The sequence below is a fragment of the Labeo rohita genome, chromosome 18 (genome assembly GCF_022985175.1).
Source record: "Labeo rohita strain BAU-BD-2019 chromosome 18, IGBB_LRoh.1.0, whole genome shotgun sequence".
Taxonomy (NCBI): domain Eukaryota; kingdom Metazoa; phylum Chordata; class Actinopteri; order Cypriniformes; family Cyprinidae; genus Labeo; species Labeo rohita.
The window spans coordinates 14,307,729-14,331,078 of record NC_066886.1 but is presented as its reverse complement, the minus strand read 5'-3'; the positions used below and the strand labels follow the sequence as shown (position 1 = coordinate 14,331,078).

Genomic DNA, 23,350 nt, shown 5'->3' with positions numbered 1-23,350 from the left:
TATATAATCACATCACATTTTGTTTGATGGACTTGATATTTGGTGACAGACTAGAATCCAGGCCACAAACTGTTTTGTGCAGCTAAAAATAGCTGGATGCGGATGAGACCAGAAGCTAGACCCATAAAATTTACAAATGGCCACGCAAAATGGCCAGCAAAAAATAAGGTGAATATGCTCCCTTCAAACTAGAATCATGGCAGAATATCCTGTGATGTCCACTGTTAAACTGGATATGTCTGCAAGGAAATGGCATATTAAAACTAAGAACATCTATAAATTAGACTTATGAGAAAAAAAGCATGAGGTAATTGTTTTCAGTTTGCAAGAGTGGCTAAATCAGCGGTCAACAAAAGAAAAGAGAACCGAAAGAGAAATAAATGTGTGAAAACCAATAAAAAAACCATCAATATAAGAAGATTGCAAGAATTAAACACTGATTGACTAGATTTCCTAGTGCGCAGATTTTAATATTACTCAGTCAAACTGATAGCTGGCCCTCTGGTAGAGAGTCCTCATCAACCACAAAGATATGGATAGATATGGACTAGTTAATATTCAGAGGCAAAAATTTCCTGATGATCCAGGATTTACATGGTCTACCAAGAATCTTAGTAACTATTCATGCATTGATTAATTGTTAATATCAAAGGATATAAACAAAAAGGACATTTCTATTTCTACTCAAGAACATCTATAGAGTAATGAGATGGCCATACATAAGAGGCAAGAAAAAATACATGAGGTAACTGTTCTCAGTTTGAAAGAGTGTTGTATCAGGAGTCAATAAAAGAGAAGAGAACTGGAAGAGAAATAGATGTGTGAAAACCATAAACCAAGAATGAACATCAAGAAGAATTGCAAGATGGCCCATCAACACAACTGATGCCTCAGGACTGAGCTCAACAGATATCCTGCAAAAGGACGACTGGACAATACAAATGTCTGGCGATACAAATGTACAAATGCTGGTTTGAGTTGATTTATTTAGCTTGTTACTTAACTGATTTTGATATTTGATATTTTAATACTTTATCTGCCTTGTTTAGAGTGGAAGCAAACTATTTTCTGCAAATGTGCCAAACTTGATATAAAAGATTTTTATGTTTTAAACATTAAAATACATCCAAACTGTACGTTTCAGCATCAATAAAAATGTGCAAACAGGCGTTATTTTCATCTGCCATACATATCACACTGTTGACTTGTTCTCTCTTTCATTCAAACCAAAGTCCCTGTAATGCAAGTCATTTCCATCTTTGAAGCACCTCTCAGGCAGCTATTACAGGCATGCAAGTACAGATTCTATCTCTCTGAATTGTGAAACATCAAATTCTCTAAAGCTGTCCACCAAGTTTCCGATTGAATTTAATATTTGAAGTCTTCAATTACTGTACTCTTTGCTCTGCAAGGTATTTTTAAGCACTGCATAAGAAAATGGACACGTAAATGTGGTCATGTGGTAGCCTTGAATATTTCAATATATCTCAGATAGTTGCACTTACAGAGGAGGAGAAAGTTTTCCATCAAGCTTTTTTGATTGGATGCGATTAGTCAATATTTTTGTTGCGTCCTGTAGCTGTGTTGTGTCTGGTGTGGACAAATTGTTTATCAGTAGTATCTCATCACATCTTGTTACATGGTTTATGTAAATGCATTATATATCTAGTCAGACGGGCGCTTTAATCTCTTCCTCATTTTTGGGAAGTAAGAGCAAAGCTGTGGTTTCAGTTTAGACGTAGGAGGTGTCAACATAGATTTCAACATCTTCAAACAGTCAGCTCATATATTTTGTTTCTAATGAAGGAAGGTTTTGCATTTTCCAGACACCAACATTTGATGATGGAGCTAAAATTTAATTCAACATCCAACAGCACTGCTATGGGTTCAGAGAGGATCGCTCCTGCTGTAGTTCTGGGTTTGTGCTGTTTGGTTGGTTTGCCATGCAACATCGCGGTGATCATCAGCATTGCTCGTGAGTGGAACAGAAATCTGAGCTTCACCTTAAAACTAATGATTAACCTTGCAGTGTCTGATGCTTTGACCCTGTGCTTGGTTTCTTTTGTGCTGTATGGAATACTGTTTGGATGGAATCTCGGACTTTGGTCTTGTAAGTTCTTGTATTTTTTAATGTACTGGAGTCTGTATGTTGGTGTCCTGACGGTCACATCCATGAGCGTGCACCGTTATCACAATGTCATCAAGTCAAGAGTCACTAACAGGATGATACTGCAGAGACTGGAAAGACGGCACAGGTGCCTTCAGCTGATTGCCATCTGGATTCTAGCCTTTGCTTTTGCCCTACCAATATATTTTGTTCAAGGACTTGGATCGGACAAGGATGGATTGAAAACATGTACGAGGACGGTAATGAAGTCCCAATCTGTAAAAGTGACTGTTTTGCTTTTTGAGATCCTGTTGGGGTTCATCATCCCATTTTTGACAATGTTGACATGTTATCTCTGGTTGCACAAAGGGTTGAGTCAAAAAGCCAAGAACTCAGGTGTAACTACAGCTCCACAGGACCAGGAACCCAGAAACCAGGGGACAAAAGTTAGGACTTACAAGAAGAGGCTTGTGATCCGCATTGTTGTGGCTTTCTTTGTGTTTTGGACTCCTGTGCACATTATCAATGTGATTGATATAGTCACTATTCTGACTGAAACATCTCATCCAGATGTTCATAGTCAACTGAAGTCCTTCCGTCGAGTGTACAGTGATACAAGTAAGACTCTGGCTTTGCTAAACTGCTGTCTGAATCCTTTTCTCTATGCCATGTCTTCAGGAAATCTTATGAAATGTTTCAGGAAGAGATAATTCACAATTTCTGGTTGAATGATTTATTTTCAGTTAAATATATGCTTGAAAGACTTTTGCACTATTATGAAAAATGATTCTAAACAGTAAATTAGGATTCTTTGGCTTGTAACAATAGCAGAACCCTTTTTATAAGGTTACATAAACAACAATCCTTTTAAAGTGCTATATACTGCAGGACCTTCACAGTGTTATATAATCTTTTCATAATAGTTTATTTTATTAATATTGTTTTTAATCTCTTTATCTGCCTTGTCTCATAATATCTTGTGGCCTGTGGTAAAACAAAAAGTAGAAACAGGAAATAGAAGTGAAGACCATTAGTGAAGTCTATTATTATGTATATATTTTGGTGTAACTGAGTGTCAGTTTCTCTCTGCAGATGATGAAGTTGTGGGATGTGATGCATCTGAAATACACAATTGACTTTGAAGTTACAGTGTGTCTCTTTCATTTATATAAAATCGATTATGTTTATAAAGACCAAAAGTAGAAAAAAATGGACAGTGTTAAAAGAAAAATAAAAAGTCTAACACTAATCAACACCTGTCTGATTGCATTTTATACAGAAATAAGGTCTTAACATGAATAGACTGTTGTAAGTATCAATGCTGTACATAATTGCATCACATTTTATTTAATGGCCTTGATCTTTGGTAACAGTCTAGAACAGTGGTTCTCAATTCTAGTCCACAAACTGTTTTGTGCAGCTAAAAACCATTGGACACGGATAAGACCAGAAGCCAGACCCATATTATATACATGGCTGTGCCCGGTCTTACGGCAAAATAAGGTGGATATAAGTGTCTTATTTCTTCCAAATGGAAAAACTGCGCAAATCGCAATAATGGGCTATATATCAAATTAATATTAATGATACGGTTACCTCTGACTCTAAATTAATTTCCAAATATTGCTAATATGTTTTACAGTAAGTTATAAATGTTGTATTCCATTAACTATTTAAAAAATAATAAACCCCCTGGAACAAATGGAGTAATAGCAGAGTTTTATAAGCCTTTCGCCCAGCAGATGGCGCCAGTCTCACTGCATATATTTAATAAGAGTATTTCCAATGGTCAGCTTCCATCAAGTATGAATCAAGGTCTTATTACACTTACCCCAAAGTAAAGGAAGAATCTGTTATGTATTGATAATTGGCGACCAATATGTCTATTAAATAATGATTATAAAATACTTGCTGCAGTTTTGGCTGAAAGAATTAAAATGTGCTGATCAAGCGCAAACAGAGTTCATGAAGAATCGACATTGCCAATAATGTTAGACTAGTTTTGGATATTCTTGATTATTCCCATCTGACTTCTGATTAAATTATATTTTATTTCTATATTTCTACAAAGCATTTGATACTCTTAAACAATTTTATTTTCTTTAGTCCTAAAAGGTTTGGTTTTGGTCCCTTTTTTGTAATGCAGAACTTTATATTGTAATGCTAATAGCTCAATTAAAGCATGGGACTTCAACTAGGGCCCTGTTTGCACTTGGTTTTGGTCGATCGGATCACAAGTGGACAATGGAGACACATACCCATTTACACCTGCCATTTTAAGATTTTAAATTACACTTTTAGCCCATCGGATGAAACACTTCTTAAAATGTCCCTCATCGATTTGGAATTATATCCCTATTTATGTATTTTCACAGCAGGGTGGCTTAAATTTGATTTCTTTATAATGTAATTATCATGTAATTATAATAGTGAAAAATGACCTGTTAAACTCTCGACCTTTCACAAACAAATGATTCTTACTTGGTCTCTGATTTACAAGCACAATTTCTCTCCACACTCTTTTTTATATTGTACAATCAAAATATACTCTATAAAACAAATCCATTTTTTTAGAACTGACTGGTGATGTGGTGCGCAATGACAAAGATTTTCCCTCTCTACTTCCTTTGAAGTGATGTATTGATGTTCTCTTATTTCCTATGCTATTCGCAGTGGCCTTCAAACTGAACATGTTCGCTCCTTTCAGATTGCAATCTCACTTAAGATGGCAGAATACCCTTGAAGTCAACTTCCCAGTCCACCTATGGTCAAATGGAACACACCTATAGAGACTGTATTACAGTCCCTGCAGTCTGGAAAAAAAAAAACTATCATATGGAAGTCTATGAGAACACTCAGGGCAATTCTCGGCCAGGGTGAAATCGCCAGGACTCCACATATTGTGACTTGACACTGATTAGACTATACACTGCGTTGTGAAAGTATTCATACCCCTTCTTTTTTTCTTCTTATGTTTTAAATTACTACTTTAAATTATTTTTTTCACAAAAGCATATACCAACCTTGGGGGCTGTAAAGAATTGTAAATTATCGTTAAAAATTAGTGCTGTCAGTTGATTAGAATTTTTTTTTTTAAATCACATATATTTTCTGAAATTAATCACGATTAATTGTGACTAATCACACCTAACATTGAAGATTTTAAATATACTTTTAATTTGCAATAATTTCACATTCAATCTTTAAATGAATGCAGAAACATCACAAATACAGTATATTTTTAATATTTGTTAAACATTTTTAATGACTGAAGGTGAGTATCACTGATACCGATAATACTGATGTCTCTAGGAAATATTTATTTTTCCTAATATTTAACCATTGACTATAGACATTCAACATTACAGTATAGTTAAGAGCTATCCATTTGAACATTTATTCATCTTTAAAAAAACAACTAATTTAAGTGAAATTAAAACAATCTTCACATAAACCCATTATTTACCTGTGCGCTTCAGCAAGTAGGAAATCTCTAAAGAGTTACACTTTTTCCAACTAAAAATGACACAATTTGAAAGGTGAGATTTCAATTCGTATCAAAAGAAAGCTGTTTTGTCTTACTGTCGGTGTATTGTTAGTATACTGTACTCTTTGTTCTGAAAGGTGTTTTTATATGCACTGCATGAGAAAGTGGACATGTGAATGTGGACGTGGTATCCCTCAAAATTTCACCTCACAGTGGAAATGAAAGAGACAATTGATGTTTATCTCAGAGTGTTGCACTTACAGAGGAAGAGAAAGCCTTCCGTCACACTCTTTTGATTAAATGTGATTAGTCAATAATTTTGTTGCATCCTGTAGCTGTGTTGTGTCTGGGTGTGGACAAACAGCTTATCAGGTGTGTAGATGTAAATGCATTATATATCTAATCAGAAGGGAGCTTTAATGTCTTCCTTGTACTTGGGAAGTGAGTGCAAAGCTGTGGTTTTGGTTTAGATGTGGGAGGTGTCAACATAGCCCCTGTTCTTCAAACAGTCATAGCTCATTTATTTTGTTTCTAATGAAGGAAGGTTTTGCATTCTCTTAACAACAATATTTGATGATGGAGCTAAGATCATGCTCCAATTCAACATCTAACAGCACTGCTGTGGGTTCAGAGAGGATCACTCCTGCTGTAGTTCTGGGTTTGTGCTGTTTGGTTGGTTTGCCAAGCAACATTGCGGTGATCATCAGCATTGCTCGTGAGTGGAACAGAAATCTGAGCTTCACCTTAAAACTAATGCTTAACCTTGCGGTGTCTGATGCTTTGACCCTGTGCTTGGCTCCTTTTGTGCTGTATGGAATACTGTTTGGATGGAAACTCGGACTTTGGTCTTGTAAGTTCCTGTTTTTTTTGGGTCACTGGAGTCTGTATGTTGGTGTCCTGACGGTCACATCCATGAGCGTGCACCGTTATCACAATGTCATCAAGTCAAGAGTCACTAACAGGATGATACTGCAGAGACTAGAAAGACGGCACAGGCACCTTCAGCTGACTGGCATCTGGATTCTAGCCTTTGCTTTTGCCCTACCAATATATTTTGTTCAAGGACTCAAAGACAAGGATGGATTGCAAACATGTACGAGGACGACAATGGAGTCACAGTCCGTAGAAGTGACTGTTTTGCTTTTTGAGATCCTGTTGGGGTTCATCATCCCATTTTTGACAATGTTGACATGTTATCTCTGGTTGCACAAAGGGTTGAGTCAAAAAGCCAAGAACTCAGGTGTAACTACAGCTCCACAGGATCAGGAACCCAGAAACCAGGGGACAAACGTTAGGACTTACAAGAAGAGACTTGTGATCAGCATTGTTGTGGCTTTCTTTGTGTTTTGGACTCCTGTGCACATTATCAATGTGATTGATATAGTCACTACTCTGACTAAAACATCTCATCCAGATGTTCACTGTCAACTAAAGTCCTTCCGTCGAGTGTACAGTGATACAAGTAAGACTCTGGCTTTGCTAAACTGCTGTCTGAATCCTTTTCTCTATGCCACATCTTCAGGAAATCTTATGAAATGTTTCAGAATAAGATAATTACCAATTTATGATTGAATGAGTTATTTTTAGTTAAATATATGCTTGACAGACTTCATGCACTATTATGAAAAATGATTCTAAACAGTAAATTAGGATTCTATGGCTTGTAACAATAGCAGAACCCTTTTTATAAGGTTACATAAATAACAATGCTTTGAAAGTGCTATATACTGCAGGACCTTCACAGTGTTTTCATAGTGTTTTCAACCTTTTCATAATTGTTTGTTTTATTAATATTGTTTTTAATCTCTCTATCTGCCTTGTCTCATAATATCTTGTGCCCTGTGGTAAAACAAAAAGTAGAATCAGGAAATAGTAATGAAGACCAAATTCAGAGTTACAGTGTGTCTCTTTCATTTATATAAAATTGATTATGTTTATAAAGACCAAAAGTAGAAAAAAATGGACAGTGTTAAAAGAAAAATAAAAAGTCATAAAAGTCTAACACTATTCAACACCTGTCTGATTGCATTTTATACAGGAATAAGGTCTTATTAACATGAATAGACTGTTGTAAGTATCAACGCTGTACATAATTGCATCACATTTTATTTAATGGCCTTGATCTTTGGTAACAGTCTAGAACAGTGGTTCTCAATTCTAGTCCACCAACTGTTTTGTGCAGCTAAAAATAGCTGGACACGGATAAGACCAGAAGCCAGACCCATAACATTTTTTAAGTGTCTTATTTCTTCCGATTGGAAAAACTTTGTGCAAATCACAATAATAGGCTATATATCAACTTAATATTAATGATACGGTTACCTCTGACTCTAAATTAATTTCCAAATACTGCTCTATGTTTTACGGTAAGTTATACACTTCAAATTACACAGAACAATTATCATCCTCATTTTTCATCTTGTAAAGATTCTAAGAATGTATTATCAGAAAATAAGATTTTTTGTGACAAACCCATAACTTTTAAATAAATGTTGGATTCCACTAATCATTTAAAAAATAATAAATCCCCTGGAACAGATGGAGTAATAGCAGAGTTTTATAAGACTTTTGCCCAGCAGATGGCGCCAGTCTTACTGCACAATGTCTTCAAGTTAAACCGGACTTTTATTTTGACGGGTTGCCGTGTCTTTACATTTCTGTGTGTATATGATATAACGCTAGTTTTCCTCAAAAGGAACGGTCACATGCTCATGAAGTGACTCTCAGCAGATATTGTTCATGTATTTATGTCCTCATTTAGTGAGAGGACAGCCGCTTCAGTGTGTGTAGTAAACAAAACCGCTGGTCTGCTCCATTCATTAAAACAGAGACACGCAGAACATGCAGGATTCACATTTAAATGATATTTTTGCGGCGTAATATTTACAGATACTAGTCTATATTGCGGTTTGTCTTTTAAATAATGGTTATAAAATACTCACTGTGGTTTTTGCTGAAAGAATTAAAATGTGCTGATCAAACGCAAACAGGGTCCATGAAGAATAGACACATTGGCAATAATATTAGACTAGTTTTGGAAATTCTTGATTATTTCCATCTGATTTCTGATCAAATTATATTTTATTTGTGAATTTCTACAAAGCATTTGATATTCTTAAACACAATTTTATTTAAAAAGTGGCGGGATACCTTATAGCTACAAAAGTTTTTGATTTTATTTTTTTCTTTCATTAATAGACATCACAGTAGCTGGGTTATTTGGTTATTTGGCTGCTATTACTTTAAGAGCTGCCGCTGCTGAGCATGACAACAACAAATAACAAATCTGACATGCATGCTCGTAGTTTCATTCGCACTTTAATATGAAATGATACAGGCTACAGCACACATCGCTGTATTTCTGCATGCAATTGAAGTGTGCATGCTACGAGCACAGTGTAACGGCTGACAGGACAGGTAAATTCATTTTTACTGACATATGGCCTGACAACATCTTATTTGACCACAGTTCACTTTTGTTCTACTGAAGCTGCCTTGACACCTGTACCATTCTGCACTCATTTGAATAGTGCCTGGCACTGCATTGGAGTGTACGTCTGAAAATTCTCCTGTTTGATGTGGTCGTAAGAATATTCTGTGACTAAATAAATGCACTTCCTGTCAAGACCCTGCATTAACTGCGTTAAATATTTTTAACACTGTTAAACTGGAAAAATGAATTACCTGTGTTAATGTGCAAATTTTGACTGCACTATTGAAAATCAGTGTTTTCATAGTATTTCCAACAATGTTGTTCCTCTGTACCCTTATTATTGTAGTTGTGGTGTGGACTCTGCAATTCTATTAAATTTATGACAATATTTAAAACTACGTTCAACGTTATAGTTAGCAATCTTGGCGAGATCAGTACGGTGGCCGAGAGAGCTCAACATGCTGCAAATTAAGAAAACACATGCAAACAGAAAAAAATGACAACAAATTAAGAAAACATTTTCATCAGTTTGACAACACAGGCGAAAAATCCTCGCAACGCAAACACAAATACGAAAACATGCTGCAAATTCTCACAACACAACCAAACACAGAAACGCACTGCAAACACACAAACGCGCTGCAAAAACAGGAACGCCCTGCAAATAGCATGGACCACAACGGAAATGTTTCAGGGGGACCTCAAAAAGTGACGAACCCAGCTGGGACCTGATTATTATTATTATTTATTCAGTTTCATCATCAAACAAAAAAAACAAGGCAACATTGCACATTTCAAATTGCAAATTCAACTGCAAAAAAAATAAATACATAAATAACAGCAGAAAGAGAAAACACACAAAATGAACACAAACATACCAAAAGAAAAACAAACAAAAAAAAGGAAATTCCAGAGCAGTTATATATATTTGAAAAGCTTTAAAATTTGTTTTGTTTTTATGAGCTTCTTATTTTGAGATCTCATATTAGAGAGGGTTTTGTAAGATGTGAAATTATTTCCTCACGAATTTAAAGTCCAGGAACTCCGACAAAACAGATGCCATGCAACAAAACAATAAAACTAATTTGGAGAAGAGATCTTCAAAGAGGGCAAACAACACCACCCCCCCTTGCTCATTTATGACCCCCTTCCTCCCTCTCCTCTCCCCTCCTGCATCTCACAATGTTCCCCCAAAAGATTCCACTGAAAGTGACCAAGAATGTCCATATACTACCTGTGTTACATCTTGTGAATATGTTGCTCCCCTGTTTTCCCCTTAGGGTCGGGTGAGAATCTCCAGCCAGGTGTGACCCTGGGTCGTGAGATCGCCTAATAAACCAAAAGGTCTTTACGTTTTTACGACTGATTGGAAGATTTGTTTGTTCTGGTCTGGGTATATAAGCGAAATGACAAAACACTATTTTGGGTTTTTTCTGTAGCCAGAATCCCCACAAAGCGTATGTGAATCTCTGGAGCTCTGCACTAGAACTCACATGCTGCTGTGTGTCTCCCTTTAGTCAGGTATGCATCTTCTACTCTTAGATTAATCTTTGAGCAACTGATGTTAGGTATTTATCTGAACTGGAACTAAATTTAATTCTGAATTGGATTTTCATTGTTTAACTGTGTAATTGGCATGATACATTTGACCTGAAAAATAAATTGTTACATTTGATTCAATCTGATCTCTTCTGGAAATCATTATTTCTAGTAGATTAAAGTGTAGTCTGATATTTTCCACAAAGTTTGCGTCCAGGATGGATCATACCGAAGTACCAATGGTTGGACCATGGGGAACACCATTAAGGGCTTCCGGTTACTGACTGTCACTGGCTTAACACGTTGTAGTTCTCGTGATTATAGAAAAAATACACTTTATGATAAGAACTGCAGGATCCAGTCTGCATAAAATGTATTATAACCACCCCTCATCCTCTGAGTAAGTCCAGAACTAGCGAGCTTGTGTCGTGCGTTCAAAGTGAATTGCGAAGCAATATTACGTCCTTAATGAACGAATAATTAAAAGTATGGGATTTCCAGAATAATCAAATATCTAAATTGACACATAATCTGTATTTGTGATCAGTTTAAATTAAAGAAACCACCTAAATTTACGATCACATGGAATTGGTGTCAGACTAAACATGGAGCTAGAATAAAATTGAAACTAAATCCTGATAATTCAGTGGATTTGCAGAAGTGCTGTTAAAAGACCGAACATGCATTAAACCTTCAACCAGGCCACTGGACTTCGCATTTGGGCTGGTGGATGGATCCTTACAGTTTCAAGGTAAATTTTAAGGGCAGTGTTACAAAATGTGGTATATAATGGTTTCTTCTGACTTACTTTTGACTTGTGAATATAAAACTTTGCTAAGATAATTAAGAGATTTATAATATAAACCTGTTTATCAGAAGAAGAGGGGTTTTGAAAACAAAGTAAAATATCATGAAAATCTAAATTAAAGGGTTTGCTTAATTTCTTTGTTATGTCTATTTTAAAGTCAGTCCAAAATGAAATAGCATAAGGGCAATAGAAAAATAAATGTTCAGTATCTGGACCTGATTATTTGTTCAGTGGCTTTTGGTCAGAGAGGTGTTGTCAGTGAACTAAAAGGTGAGTTTTTTGTTTATTTTAACATCCTGATCATACAATTCATTGGTCTTTTGGATATTATTAGACTAATCTGACGAATTACACACTTAATGGTGAAACGTTATTAACTTAATTGTCTTGTTAAATGTCTTTAAATAATAATATGATTTATTACTGTAACGTTTAAAATTTGATTGACTTCGACATTCGCATATATCTTTATCTCAAAAAGTATGTGTTATGTTGACTATTTTCACACGTTTTGTGTCATTTTGTGTACATAATTGACACAAAATGTGTTGTCCTTAACTAGACACACGGGTGTGTTAAGGAACAACACAGGCTGTGTTGTTTTCATGACATCCTTTTAGAGTATCGCCGATTCCGGTGGAAAATATGAGATAGTCACCATTAATTTCAATCAATAAGAAATAAATAGTAGCTTTTGCTATTTTATTCTCGTCTTTGTAGTTATTTGAGGCAGTTTTTAGCGTTATTGTAATTGAAAATTTTGAGAGAGCATTATTGTAATATTGTATATGAACCGCAAGACTCTTAATGAAATAGACGACCGGTTTTTTGGAGATCGAAATATTGCTTTAGGTTTATATCTTGAAGGTTTATCTAGCTTTTGTTAGCTCGCTGTTTTTGTAATAAATATTCATTATAACACTGCTTGTTAACTACATTTTACATTATGAATGTATGTGTAATCAGTATATGTATATAACAGATCGGTGTTTTTCTTTGCCTTTTTGCAGCTTCAAATGGAGGAAGTGGAAAGTGGAACCTTGGACAAGTTTCAAGTTGGTTAAGAGAAGTGGATCACAAGCTCTGGTATGTAATATCCCTTTTTATAACTATAATATACTGTAATATAACTATAATAACTGACCTGTGTGTTATGCATCAATTTTGAGCATGGTAAGAAACGGTTCAAGTTGCATTTCCACTAACTTGAAGATGGTGTGGCATGATATAATTACAAATGATAATGGCAGTGTAGTTTTATTCTACACTTTCTTTTTCCATTGGCATAGTAAATAATGGTAGTTAATTAAATCTCATATACTAACATGTCACAAACACACTTTACTAGTTTGGGAATGTTCAACTTTGTATATATTATATGATCATCCACCAATGCTTCAGTATTTACCTATAGTATTACACCATCACGTAATCCTGATTTCATATAACCACAATTTAAAAAAAAAAAAAAAAAAAATCAACAAGCCATCTGGCCCATTGACACTGTTTTTTGCCATTCAGACCAGTGGTGGAAACAGGCAACTTTATCAATTAAACTTATTGTGCAAAACATAGAGTATATGCACTTTCATTTTATTTCATATATTTATTATTGTACTTTTCATCTCATTTGTTGTCCTTTAAGGATGAAAAATTGGATGTAGATGCAGCTGGTCCAAGTCATCAACAGAATGTATGTTCATGGAGGACTTACATGACTAATACAAGTTATATATTTGACCATGTTTTAACAGATTTTTTTTTTGGAAGGTTGCACCAAAGAACATACGAGAAGCTGGTCCAAGTAGTCAACAGAAGGTTTGTATATATAACTGAGTGCTGAAATAACAGCACTCTTTTCAGTATTTGTATCACTCTGTTTGACTTTGTTTTTCCATTCCAGAGAGACTGTTAGTTTGTACACTTGTACATCTGTATGTTTTGCCAGTAGATGGTGATAAATGATTGTCTTATGAGTGAGAGAATCATTCAACCAGTTTATTTAAAATTTCTGATTCATTCTGGAACAATATACATGACTGACTTTGAGCAACTGAATCATTAACTCCACTGTTTAGAACTACTTTTACTTTTTATATTTCCAGCATCAACGTAACAGAATTGATGTAGACACCCTGCAAGCACTAATTGAAAGCAAAGGCCCAAGTATATTGAAGGATTATGAAGCTTCAGGAATGCTTTCAGAGACATCAAGAAAACTCCTTGTCAAGATAGGAGTCAGTGCGTTGGTGGAACAAAGTGGATTGTAAGTTTTTACAGTTGAGAAATTTAACTAAAACAACTCTGAATACAACAATGTATAAAGATGATAAATACTTTGAATACACACTGATTACTTTTAATAATTTGAACATAATTATGAAAAAAACTTGTGAAAAAAACTGCTAATCACCAGTAGAGAAAATTCACTGAATTTTATTCGTGTATTTTGTTTTTGATGTGTTATATACAAGTTTAATTGAATTGGGTAATTCTTCTATGTTTTCTTTTTGTTTTGCTTATAGTTACCCTTGTAATGATGAGAAACAGATGTTGGCAGAAAGTGTGGTAACACTGTTTCCTTCTCTGAAGATCAAGATGGAAGAAGAGAATGAAGGATTTGTAAGTTGTACTTACTTAAACACACAAAGCTCACTTTGGAATGCAAATTGGAATAGTAATTGTGGTATGTTAATTGGTTAACAGGTTACACAACAACTGAAAATTGTGTAAAATTGTAGTGTAAAATTTAGAAAATGTAGGGTTTTTTTATATAATTAATTACCAATATTAATTTTACAATAACACTAAAAGTACATCCATTCTGCTGTTTGCTCGTCACACATGATGGGTTCTTAAGAAATTAAAACAAAATTACAATTGTTATACTTCCCCTATCATACAGGAACATTTCTATGACCCAGTCTCCCACAGTGGATTTATTGAGATGAGACTTAGAAATCTACAGAGGAAACTTCATGATGATCAGCGTCGATACCAGCGCAAACGTAGTCGAATCAGTGCTTCCTCTGGAGTGTCTATTACTTTGGATATAACTGCTGAAGGGGAGGAGGACTCCACTCAGGAGTGGACGACTGTGATCAAAAGGGTGAAACCATCTCCAGAAAACCTCAATACCATCAAATTGGGCATGGAGAAAACATACAGTAATCGCAGGTTATGGATTGCAAACACGTCCCCAACAGTGCAAGAGATTTTTGAACAATATCCTCGATTTGTAGACATGCCATACTTGGTAAGGACATCTTGTGTTTTGCATGTTTTTTGTTGAAGGTATGAAAGACTTTGGCTATGAACTTGACACATGTAGCACTGTTCTCGTTTCTCACTCTGTTAATGTGTTCGGTCAGACTTTTCAAACTGGTTGTGTAATTGTTTTAAACCGTGACTTAAGAGAAGAGCGTCTCTTTGGTGAAGTTTTACACATAGTTCCACAATGTGAAAAAGAAAGGGTTTTAGTTTTTCTTAGAGTTCTATCTCAAGTGTATTTTCACCCACACTTGTATGCATATGCTGTCCAAAGAACAAATGAATATAAAGTCATTAATTTAAGCAATGCTGCTGATGTAAAACCACTTCACATGATTTCTAACAAAGAAAAGCTTTTTGTAAATCCAAGATATAAAATTGTTTAAAAATGTCTTTATGAAATTCAGATGACATGTGAATATTGCCTTTGTGAAAATTCAGAAGTGAAGTTTTAATAAATATGTATATATTTAAAAGAAAAAAGTTGTTTTGTATTGCATTCATTGTAACTGGTAAAAAATAGCACATCTATGACACAAATTGTGTTATTAATGACACCTTAGTGTGTTAAATATTTTAACACACTGAATGTGTAAAGAAGAATAACACACTGGTTGAGTTAAAAGTAACACAAAATGTGTTGTCCTTAACTAGACACACGGGTGTGTTAAGATATAACACAGGTTGTGTTGTTTTTATCACATCTGTTTTAAGAGAGCAGCCGTGTTGTCAAACTGATGAAGATGTTTTCTTAATTTGTTGTTGTTTTTTTCTGTTTGCATGTGTTTTCACAAGTTGCAGCGCGTTGAGTTCTCTCTCTGAGTGTAGTGGTTTTCCAATTCAAATCAACCTGTTCATCAAGATGCAACCCCAACTGTTTACTTCGGAGGATGCTAAGGTCGCTTTGCTCATTTCACTACTCACTGGTAAAGCCCTACAATGGGCGAAAGCTATATGGAAAGCCGACAACCCGATCATTCATTCGTATGAACAATTTACTAACCATTTCTCCGAAGTTTTCAGTTTTCTATAGAGAACCACCCGTGTAGCTCAGAACCTCGCCGCCTGCCAGCCATCCATTACCGCTCCTCAGCCCGCCTCGGTGGTTGCTTGTTCCCCAGTACCAGAACCTATGCAAATCGATTCTACACGTCTTTCCCGTGATGAACGATCTCGAAGACTCACAAATGGTCTCTGCCTCTACTGTGGACAACCCGGTCATCGCCTCAGAAACTGTCCCATCAGACCCCCACACCCCGTGGTGAGTACCCTTTCCACAGAAGTGGAAGTTATTTCACTCACCCTGCTACCTGTACTACTAATTTATCCCTTTGTGTTTCTGCTCTGGTAGACTCAGGATCTTCTGGTAACTTCATCTCTCAAAACTGTTTAGACCAACTACAACTAACTCGTCGCCCACATACCCAAGTCCTGTCCGTAAAGACCATCCAGGGAAAGCCATTGGGGCGTGGGAAGATACGGTATTCATCACCTTTCATCACACTGCAAGTTGGATTATTTCACTATGAGGATGTAAGGTTTCTGGTACTGGAAGATTCCACCGCCAGCATCATCCTGGGACGCCCGTGGCTCCAACAGCACCATCCAGAACTCAGCTGGGACCCATGTGACATCATTCGCTGGAGTCAACATTGCCACACCAACTGTTTGATAAACATACCCCATACATCCTCCGATCCTGTTATCCTGTCATCTACACGAATCGAAAGTCCTGACCAAACCTCTGTTCCTGAAATCCCAGCTGAGTACATGGCATTCCAGGATGTATTCAGCAAACGAGCAGCCACCCTTTTACCACCACATCGGCCATGGGATTGTGCCATCGACTTGCTGCCGGGGGCCCAGCTCCCCAAGGGGCGAGTATATCCTCTGTCCATCCCGGAGCGCCAGGCGATGGAGGAATACATCATGGAGGCACTTAATCGTTCGTATTCGTGCGGGGGACGAATGGAAGACGGCATTCATAACACCTACCGGCCACTATGAATACCGGGTCATGCCATACGGCCTCTCCATCAGCCCGTCCGTCTTTCAAACGTTTATGAACGAGGTGTTCCGGAAGTTCCTCCATCGGTTTGTGATTGTCTACATCGACGATATTCTAATCTACTCCCGGAACTTGGCCGAACATCACCAGCACATCCAGCAGGTCCTCCACAAGCTCCGTGATCACAGTCTCTACCTCAAGCTGGAAAAAGGTGAGTTCCATCGCTCCTCCGTACAGTTTCTAGGGTACATCATCTCGGCCGAGGGTGTGCAGATGGACCAGGGGAAAGTCTCAGCGATTCAAGAATGGCCTCAACCTCTCACAGTCAAAGAACTACAGCGCTTCCTTGGATTCTTCAACTTTTACCGATGTTTTATTAAGGACTATCCATCACGGCTCCGCTGACCTCCCTCCTGAGGGGTAAACCTAAGACACTCTGCTGGAACCCCTCTGCCCACGAAGCCTTTCACCAACTCAAGAAGATCTTCGACGCGTCTACCACTGGAGTGGGTGCGGTATTGTCCCAAGCGGTTAGTGATCCTCCACTCCTCCATCCCTGTGCTTACAATTCCCGAAAGCTGTCACCGGCGGAGCAGAATTACGACGTGGGTAATAGAGAACTTTTGGTCATCAAACTAGCCTTGGAGGAGTGGCGTCATTGGTTGGAGGGTTCCAAACATCCTTTCACCATCATCACTGATCACAAAAACCTGCAGTACATCCATGAGGCCAAGAGACTGAACCCCAGACAAGCCAGATGGGCTCTGTTTTTCACACGATTCAACTTCAAGATCACCTATAGACCAGGTTCCAAGAACATCCCTGCCGATACCTTGTCACGGTTACACTCCACCGATCAACCTGTAGAACCTGAACCTATCCTGCCCTCCAACCTGATCGTCAGCCCTATCATATGGGATATTAACAACGACATCCACAACGCCACTCTCCAGGAAGCTGCTCCACCGGAATGTCAAGAAGGCAAGATCTTTGTTCCACCAGCCCTACGTCAAGACCTTCTGGGGGCAGCTCATCAGTTTCTGGGCTCTGGACACCCCGGCAGCCAACGGACCCTCTCGCTCCTACAATCTCGATACTGGTGGCCCAGTATGCGCCGGGATACCATCAGGTACGTCCAGATATCCTTCCTTATTCTTGGGGCGTGAGTGCACAGCTGTGGTTTTGGTGTAGATGTGGGAGGTGTCAAAATAACCCCTGTCCTTCAGAAAGTCATAGCTCATACATTTAGTTTCTAATGAAAAAAGATCCAGCATTTTTTTGGGTCACTGGAGTCTGTATGTTGGTGTCCTGACGGTCACATCCATGAGCGTGCACCGTTATCACAATGTCATCAAGTCAAGAGTCACTAACAGGATGATACTGCAGAGACTGGAAAGACGGCACAGGTGCCTTCAGCTGATTGCCATCTGGATTCTAGCCTTTGCTTTTACCCTACCAGTATATTTTGTTCAAGGACTTGGACTGGACAAGGATGGATTGAAAACATGTACGAGGACGGCAATGAAGTCCCAATCTGTAAAAGTGACTGTTTTGCTTTTTGAGATCCTGTTGGGGTTCGTCATCCCATTTTTGACAATGTTGACATGTTATCTCTGGTTGCACAAAGGGTTGAGTCAAAAAGCCAAGAACTCCAATTTAACTACAGCTCCACAGGACCAGAAACCCAGAAACCAGGGGACAAACGTTGGGACTTACAAGAAGAGACTTGTGATTAGCATCGTTGTGGCTTTCTTTGTGTTTTGGACTCCTGTGCACATTATCAATGTGATCAATATAGTCACAACTCTGACTAAAACATCTCTTCCAGACGTTCATTGTCAACTGAAGTCCTTCCGCCAAAGATACAGTGATACAAACAAGGCTGTGGCTTTGCTAAACTGCTGTCTGAATCCTTTTCTCTATGCCATCTCTTCAGGAAATATGAAATGTTTCAGAAAGAGATAATTTACAATTAATGATTGAATTATTTATTTTCAGACTTCATGCACTATTAAGAAAAATGATTCTAAACATACAAGCCATTTCTTTGGCTTGTACAACAGCAAAACCTTTTTACAAGGTTCTATAAAGAATCATGCTTTGAAAGTGCTATATACTGCAGGATCTTCATAGTGTTATATAAATGTTTAATAATAGTTTATTGTTTAATTAATATTAGTATATTTATTTAATTAATATTCATATAAATATATAGCCTATATTATTTATTAATATTGTTTTCAACCTCTCTGTCTGGCCTGTCTTATAATAATATTTTAGCCTGTAGTAAAACAAAAAATCTAAAATAGTGAAGACCAAATTCCAGTAAAATATCTCAGTTCATTATTATGTATATATTTTGGTGTAATTGCGTGTCAGTTTTTCTCTGCAGATGATAAAGTTGTGGGATGTGATGCATCTGAAATACACAATTGAGTTTGGAGTTACAGTGTGCCTCTTTCATTTATATAATATAAATTATGTCTATGAAGACCAAACGTAGAAAAAATGGGCAGTGTGTGAGCTTCACAATGTTAAAAGAAAAATAGTCATAAAAAGTCTAACACTATTCAACACCTGTCTGACAGAACAAACGTTTGAAGTGATAAGAGATGCATACAAAATGGGCAGAGTGGTGGTATGCGAGGACTGAAATTGAGAAACACTGGTCTAACTGTTTTAATTGATAATTTGATCATTTCAGCAAGTCAAGAGTGGTATTCACATTTATTATCTGGTTTAAACTGGATGTGATGCAAGAAAAGAAAAAAGCAATGTGATGCTGGATGTGATGCAAGAAAAAAAGCATTTTAAGTTTGCAAGAGGGGCTACATCAGGTGTCAAGTAAAGAGAAGAGAACCGGAAGAGAAATAAATGTGACAAACCACAAACCAAGAAAGAACATCAAGATGAAGATTGCAAGAATGCAACAGATGGCGATATTCTTACTAAATATATTTATTTGAGAGTATTTCCAATGCTCAGCTTCCCTCAAGTATGATTCAAGGTCTAATCACTTCTTATCTCATTCTTATGCCCCGAGGTCAAAGAAGGATCTATTATTTATTGATAAGTGATGACCATGTACGTCTATTAAATAATAACTATAAATTACTTGCTGCGCTTTTTGCTGAAAGAATCAAAACTGTGCTAGATTCAATTATTGATCAAACACAGTCATGAAGAATAGACACGTTGACAATTATCTTATACTAGTTTTGAATATTCTTGATTATTCCCATCTGACTTCTGATCAAAGTTATATTTTTTTCTGGCATTCTACGAAGAATTTGCTACTCTTAAACACTATTTTATTTTCCTTAGTCTTAAAAGGTTTAGGTTTGGTCCCTTTTTTGTAATGCAGAACTTTATATTGTAATGCTGTAGCTCAGTTAAACTGAAGCATGGGCCTTGATAGATTTGGTGTTAAAAAGGGTATTTTCTAGATTCTAAATTGTACTTTTAAAGTCAATCAGATGAAACACTTCTCAAAATATCCCTTGTCGATTTGGAATTATATCCCTAATTATGTATTTTCACACCAGGGTGGCTTAAATTTTATTTATAATGTAATTATCATGTAATTATAATACTGAAAAATGAGCCCTTAAGCTCTTAGCATTCCACAAACAAATGATTCTTGCTTGGTCTCTGATTTATAAACACAATTTCTCTCCACGCTCTTTTTTTATATAGCACAATTAAAATATATTCTTTAAAACAAATCCATTTTTGGTAACGCTTTAGATTACAACCCGCAAAGAACTACGTAAGTAAACTGAATTTATGGTGTATGTTTCTGCAATTATAGTGTACCTATAAAGAACGTACATGTAGGTATAAGGGAATTAAATTTGGGTAGTAAGGGAGTAACAAACCAGATATGCAACATGCAAAGAACTATATAAGTATACTGAATTTACGGTGTACGTTTCTGTAATTATAGTGTACCTATTCGTACGTATGTGTAGGTATAAGAGAACAATAGGGTATGTTACGTGTTGGTAATTCGGGGGTAACAACCAGATATGCAACCTGCAAAGAACTGCGCAAGTAAACTGAAGTTACAGTGTATGTTTCGTATTTATATTGTACCTACGTGTAAGTATAAGGGAGCAATATGTTACGTTTGGGTAATAACGGGGTAGCAAACAGATATACAAATAATTTATAATGGAATTACTTAAAAACTTAACAGGTACCTGTTCTATTAAATCGTAAGTTTGGTGTATCTATACGTAAGCTTTTTAAAATTACTGGGAAAATATACTCTTGTTCCATGTAGTTACAGGGTAAGTGTGCCCTCTGCGGGCTGTAAATTAAAGTGGCGATTGTTACCCCCTTGTTCAACGAAGTTACAGGGTAGGTTCAATACATAAACACACAATCTGAAAATATATCTAAAAATATTTTTTTATAGTCGCTAATCCCACTTCTACCTCTAAACCTAACGTTAACTATGACTGAACAGTAATAAAAATATAAAAAACAGGAAAGTGCAATCACAATCATTTATTTATTGCAAAAATGTCAACAGCCATACAAAAAAGTAATCCAAATAACGATGCGTTTGCAGCCGCAGTCCTCTCTGGCGGAATACAGTAGGTTTGAGGTGCAGTAGGATGAGAGCAGAATTTAAATTGTTAATCGTTGAAAATATTATCCAGATTATTGTCTTGATCCACTCCTCGAAGGCGCCCGCGCGTCATTCCAACACATCTCACCAAAAACACGGTATGTCGTAATCTGTGACGAATGCAGGCGAGAGCCAATGAACGTCCGATTTTCCTGTCGCAAAATGCACTTTAGCACGGGTTTATGGCTGTTGCTGCTGGACTCGCTGCTAGAGATGGAGATGAAGATCGCCGGACAAAGCCTTGAATTTGGTTCTGGTCCTCGCAAATCGTATGGATTCTGAAGATCTGGGTTACAGCACACAAATAAAATTGTTTAATTTGTAATTATGATGCGTGTTCGGTGTATTTTATGGTTCTATTGTTAGTCACAGCATGTTAGAGAAACCGCCTTTGTGTTCCACCACGGCAAACGAAGTTAATATTACATGAATGATTAAACGATTGCAGAAATATTATTTATTTTAAGGGTTTAACGTGTAGTCATGATAACATTGTGTAGACCTATTCTTGGAAACGAGCTGGCAACAGAAATCACACAGAACAGAATTAAATGTTTCATATTAAGTAAACGTTAAATGTTTAGATGATGTAAATATGTCAGTATTGTACATTTAGTGTCTGTAAAAATGTAAATAAATGTACATTTTGTAGAACCACATTTTACGTCGCGTTGTTATATGTATTGAACCTACCCTGTAACTTCGTTGAACAAGGGGGGGAACAATCGCCACTTTAATTTACAGCCCGCAGAGGGCACACTTACCTTGTAACTACATGGAACAAGAGTATATTTTCCCAGTAATTTTAAAAAGCTTACGTATAGATACACCAAACTTACGATTTAATAGAACAGGTACCTGTTAAGTTTTTTAAATTAATCTATTATAAATTATTTGTAGGATATCTGTTTGCTACCCCCTTATTACCCAAACGTAACCTATTGTTCCCTTATACTTACACGTAGGTACAATATAAATACGAAACATTCACCGTAACTTTAGTTTATTTACGCAGTTCTTTGCAGGTTGTATATCTGGTTGTTACTCTCTTTTACCAAAACGTAACATATTGTTCCCGTATACCTACATGTATGTTCTTTAATAGGTACACTATAATTACAGAAACGTACACCGTAAATTCAGTTTACTTATGTAGTTCTTCGCAGATTGAATATCTGGTTTGTAATCCCCTTATTACCCAAATATAACATATTGTTCCCTTATACCTACATGTACGTTCTTTATAGGTACACTATAATTACAGAAACATACACCGTAAATTCAGTTTACTTACGTAGTTCTTTGCGGGTTGTAATCTAAAGCGTTACCCCATTTTTTGTAGAACTGACTGGTGACATGGTACACAATGACAGTTTTCCGTCTCCACTTCCTTTGAAGTGATGTCTCGATGCTCCCTTATTCCTTATGCTATTCACACTGGCCTTCAAACTGATGTTCGCTCCCTTCAGATTGCAATCTCACTTAAGATGGCAGAATACCCTTGAAGTCAACTTCCCAGTCCACCTATGGTTGAATGGAACACACCTATAGAGACTGTATTACAGTCCCTGCAGTTTGGAAAAAAAATAAAAATCTGTTATGGAAGTCTATGAGAACACTCAGGGCAATTCTTGTATTCATACCGCTTCATTTTTTTCACATTTTGTTCTGTTGCAGCCTTATGTTTTAAATTACTTTTCTTTCACCAAAAGCATATACCAACCTCGGGGCTGTAAAGAATTGTAAGTAAAAATTTGTGCTGTCGGTTGATTAAACAAATTGACTAATCACACATATTATCTCATTTGACCGCTGTTCACTGTTGTTCTAGTGAAGCTGCCTTGTCACCTGTACCATTCTCGTGCTCGGACATTCTGCGACTAAATAAAAGCACTTCTTGACAAGAAAAAAGAGACAGAAGCTGCAGTTGTGAGTGGGGTTAATTGCATTAAATATTTTTAACGCTGTTAAACTGGAAAAATTAATCGCCTGCTTTAATGTGCAAATATTGACTGCACTATTAAAAATCAATGTTTTCCAAAGCATTTCTAACAACGTTGTT

The 23,350-nt window shown here is 36.6% G+C and overlaps 2 protein-coding genes across 2 annotated transcripts in view; both read left to right on the top strand.

Annotated features, from left to right (window-relative positions):
* Positions 1–1,777: 1,777 nt before the first annotated feature.
* Positions 1,778–3,245, top strand: LOC127180491 (leukotriene B4 receptor 1). The gene has a single exon (XM_051134574.1). The coding sequence runs from the start codon at positions 1,801–1,803 to the stop codon at positions 2,815–2,817; it is 1,017 nt and encodes a 338-aa protein (XP_050990531.1). The 5' UTR covers positions 1,778–1,800; the 3' UTR covers positions 2,818–3,245.
* Positions 3,246–6,124: 2,879 nt separating this feature from the next.
* The window catches only part of LOC127180493 (leukotriene B4 receptor 1), a 32,474-nt gene continuing 15,248 nt past the window's right edge, over positions 6,125–23,350 (top strand). The window contains exon 1 of the mRNA XM_051134576.1: positions 6,125–6,448. Coding sequence (XP_050990533.1) covers positions 6,168–6,448 — 281 coding nt within the window. The 5' untranslated portion in view covers positions 6,125–6,167. The remainder of the gene's footprint in view (positions 6,449–23,350) is intronic.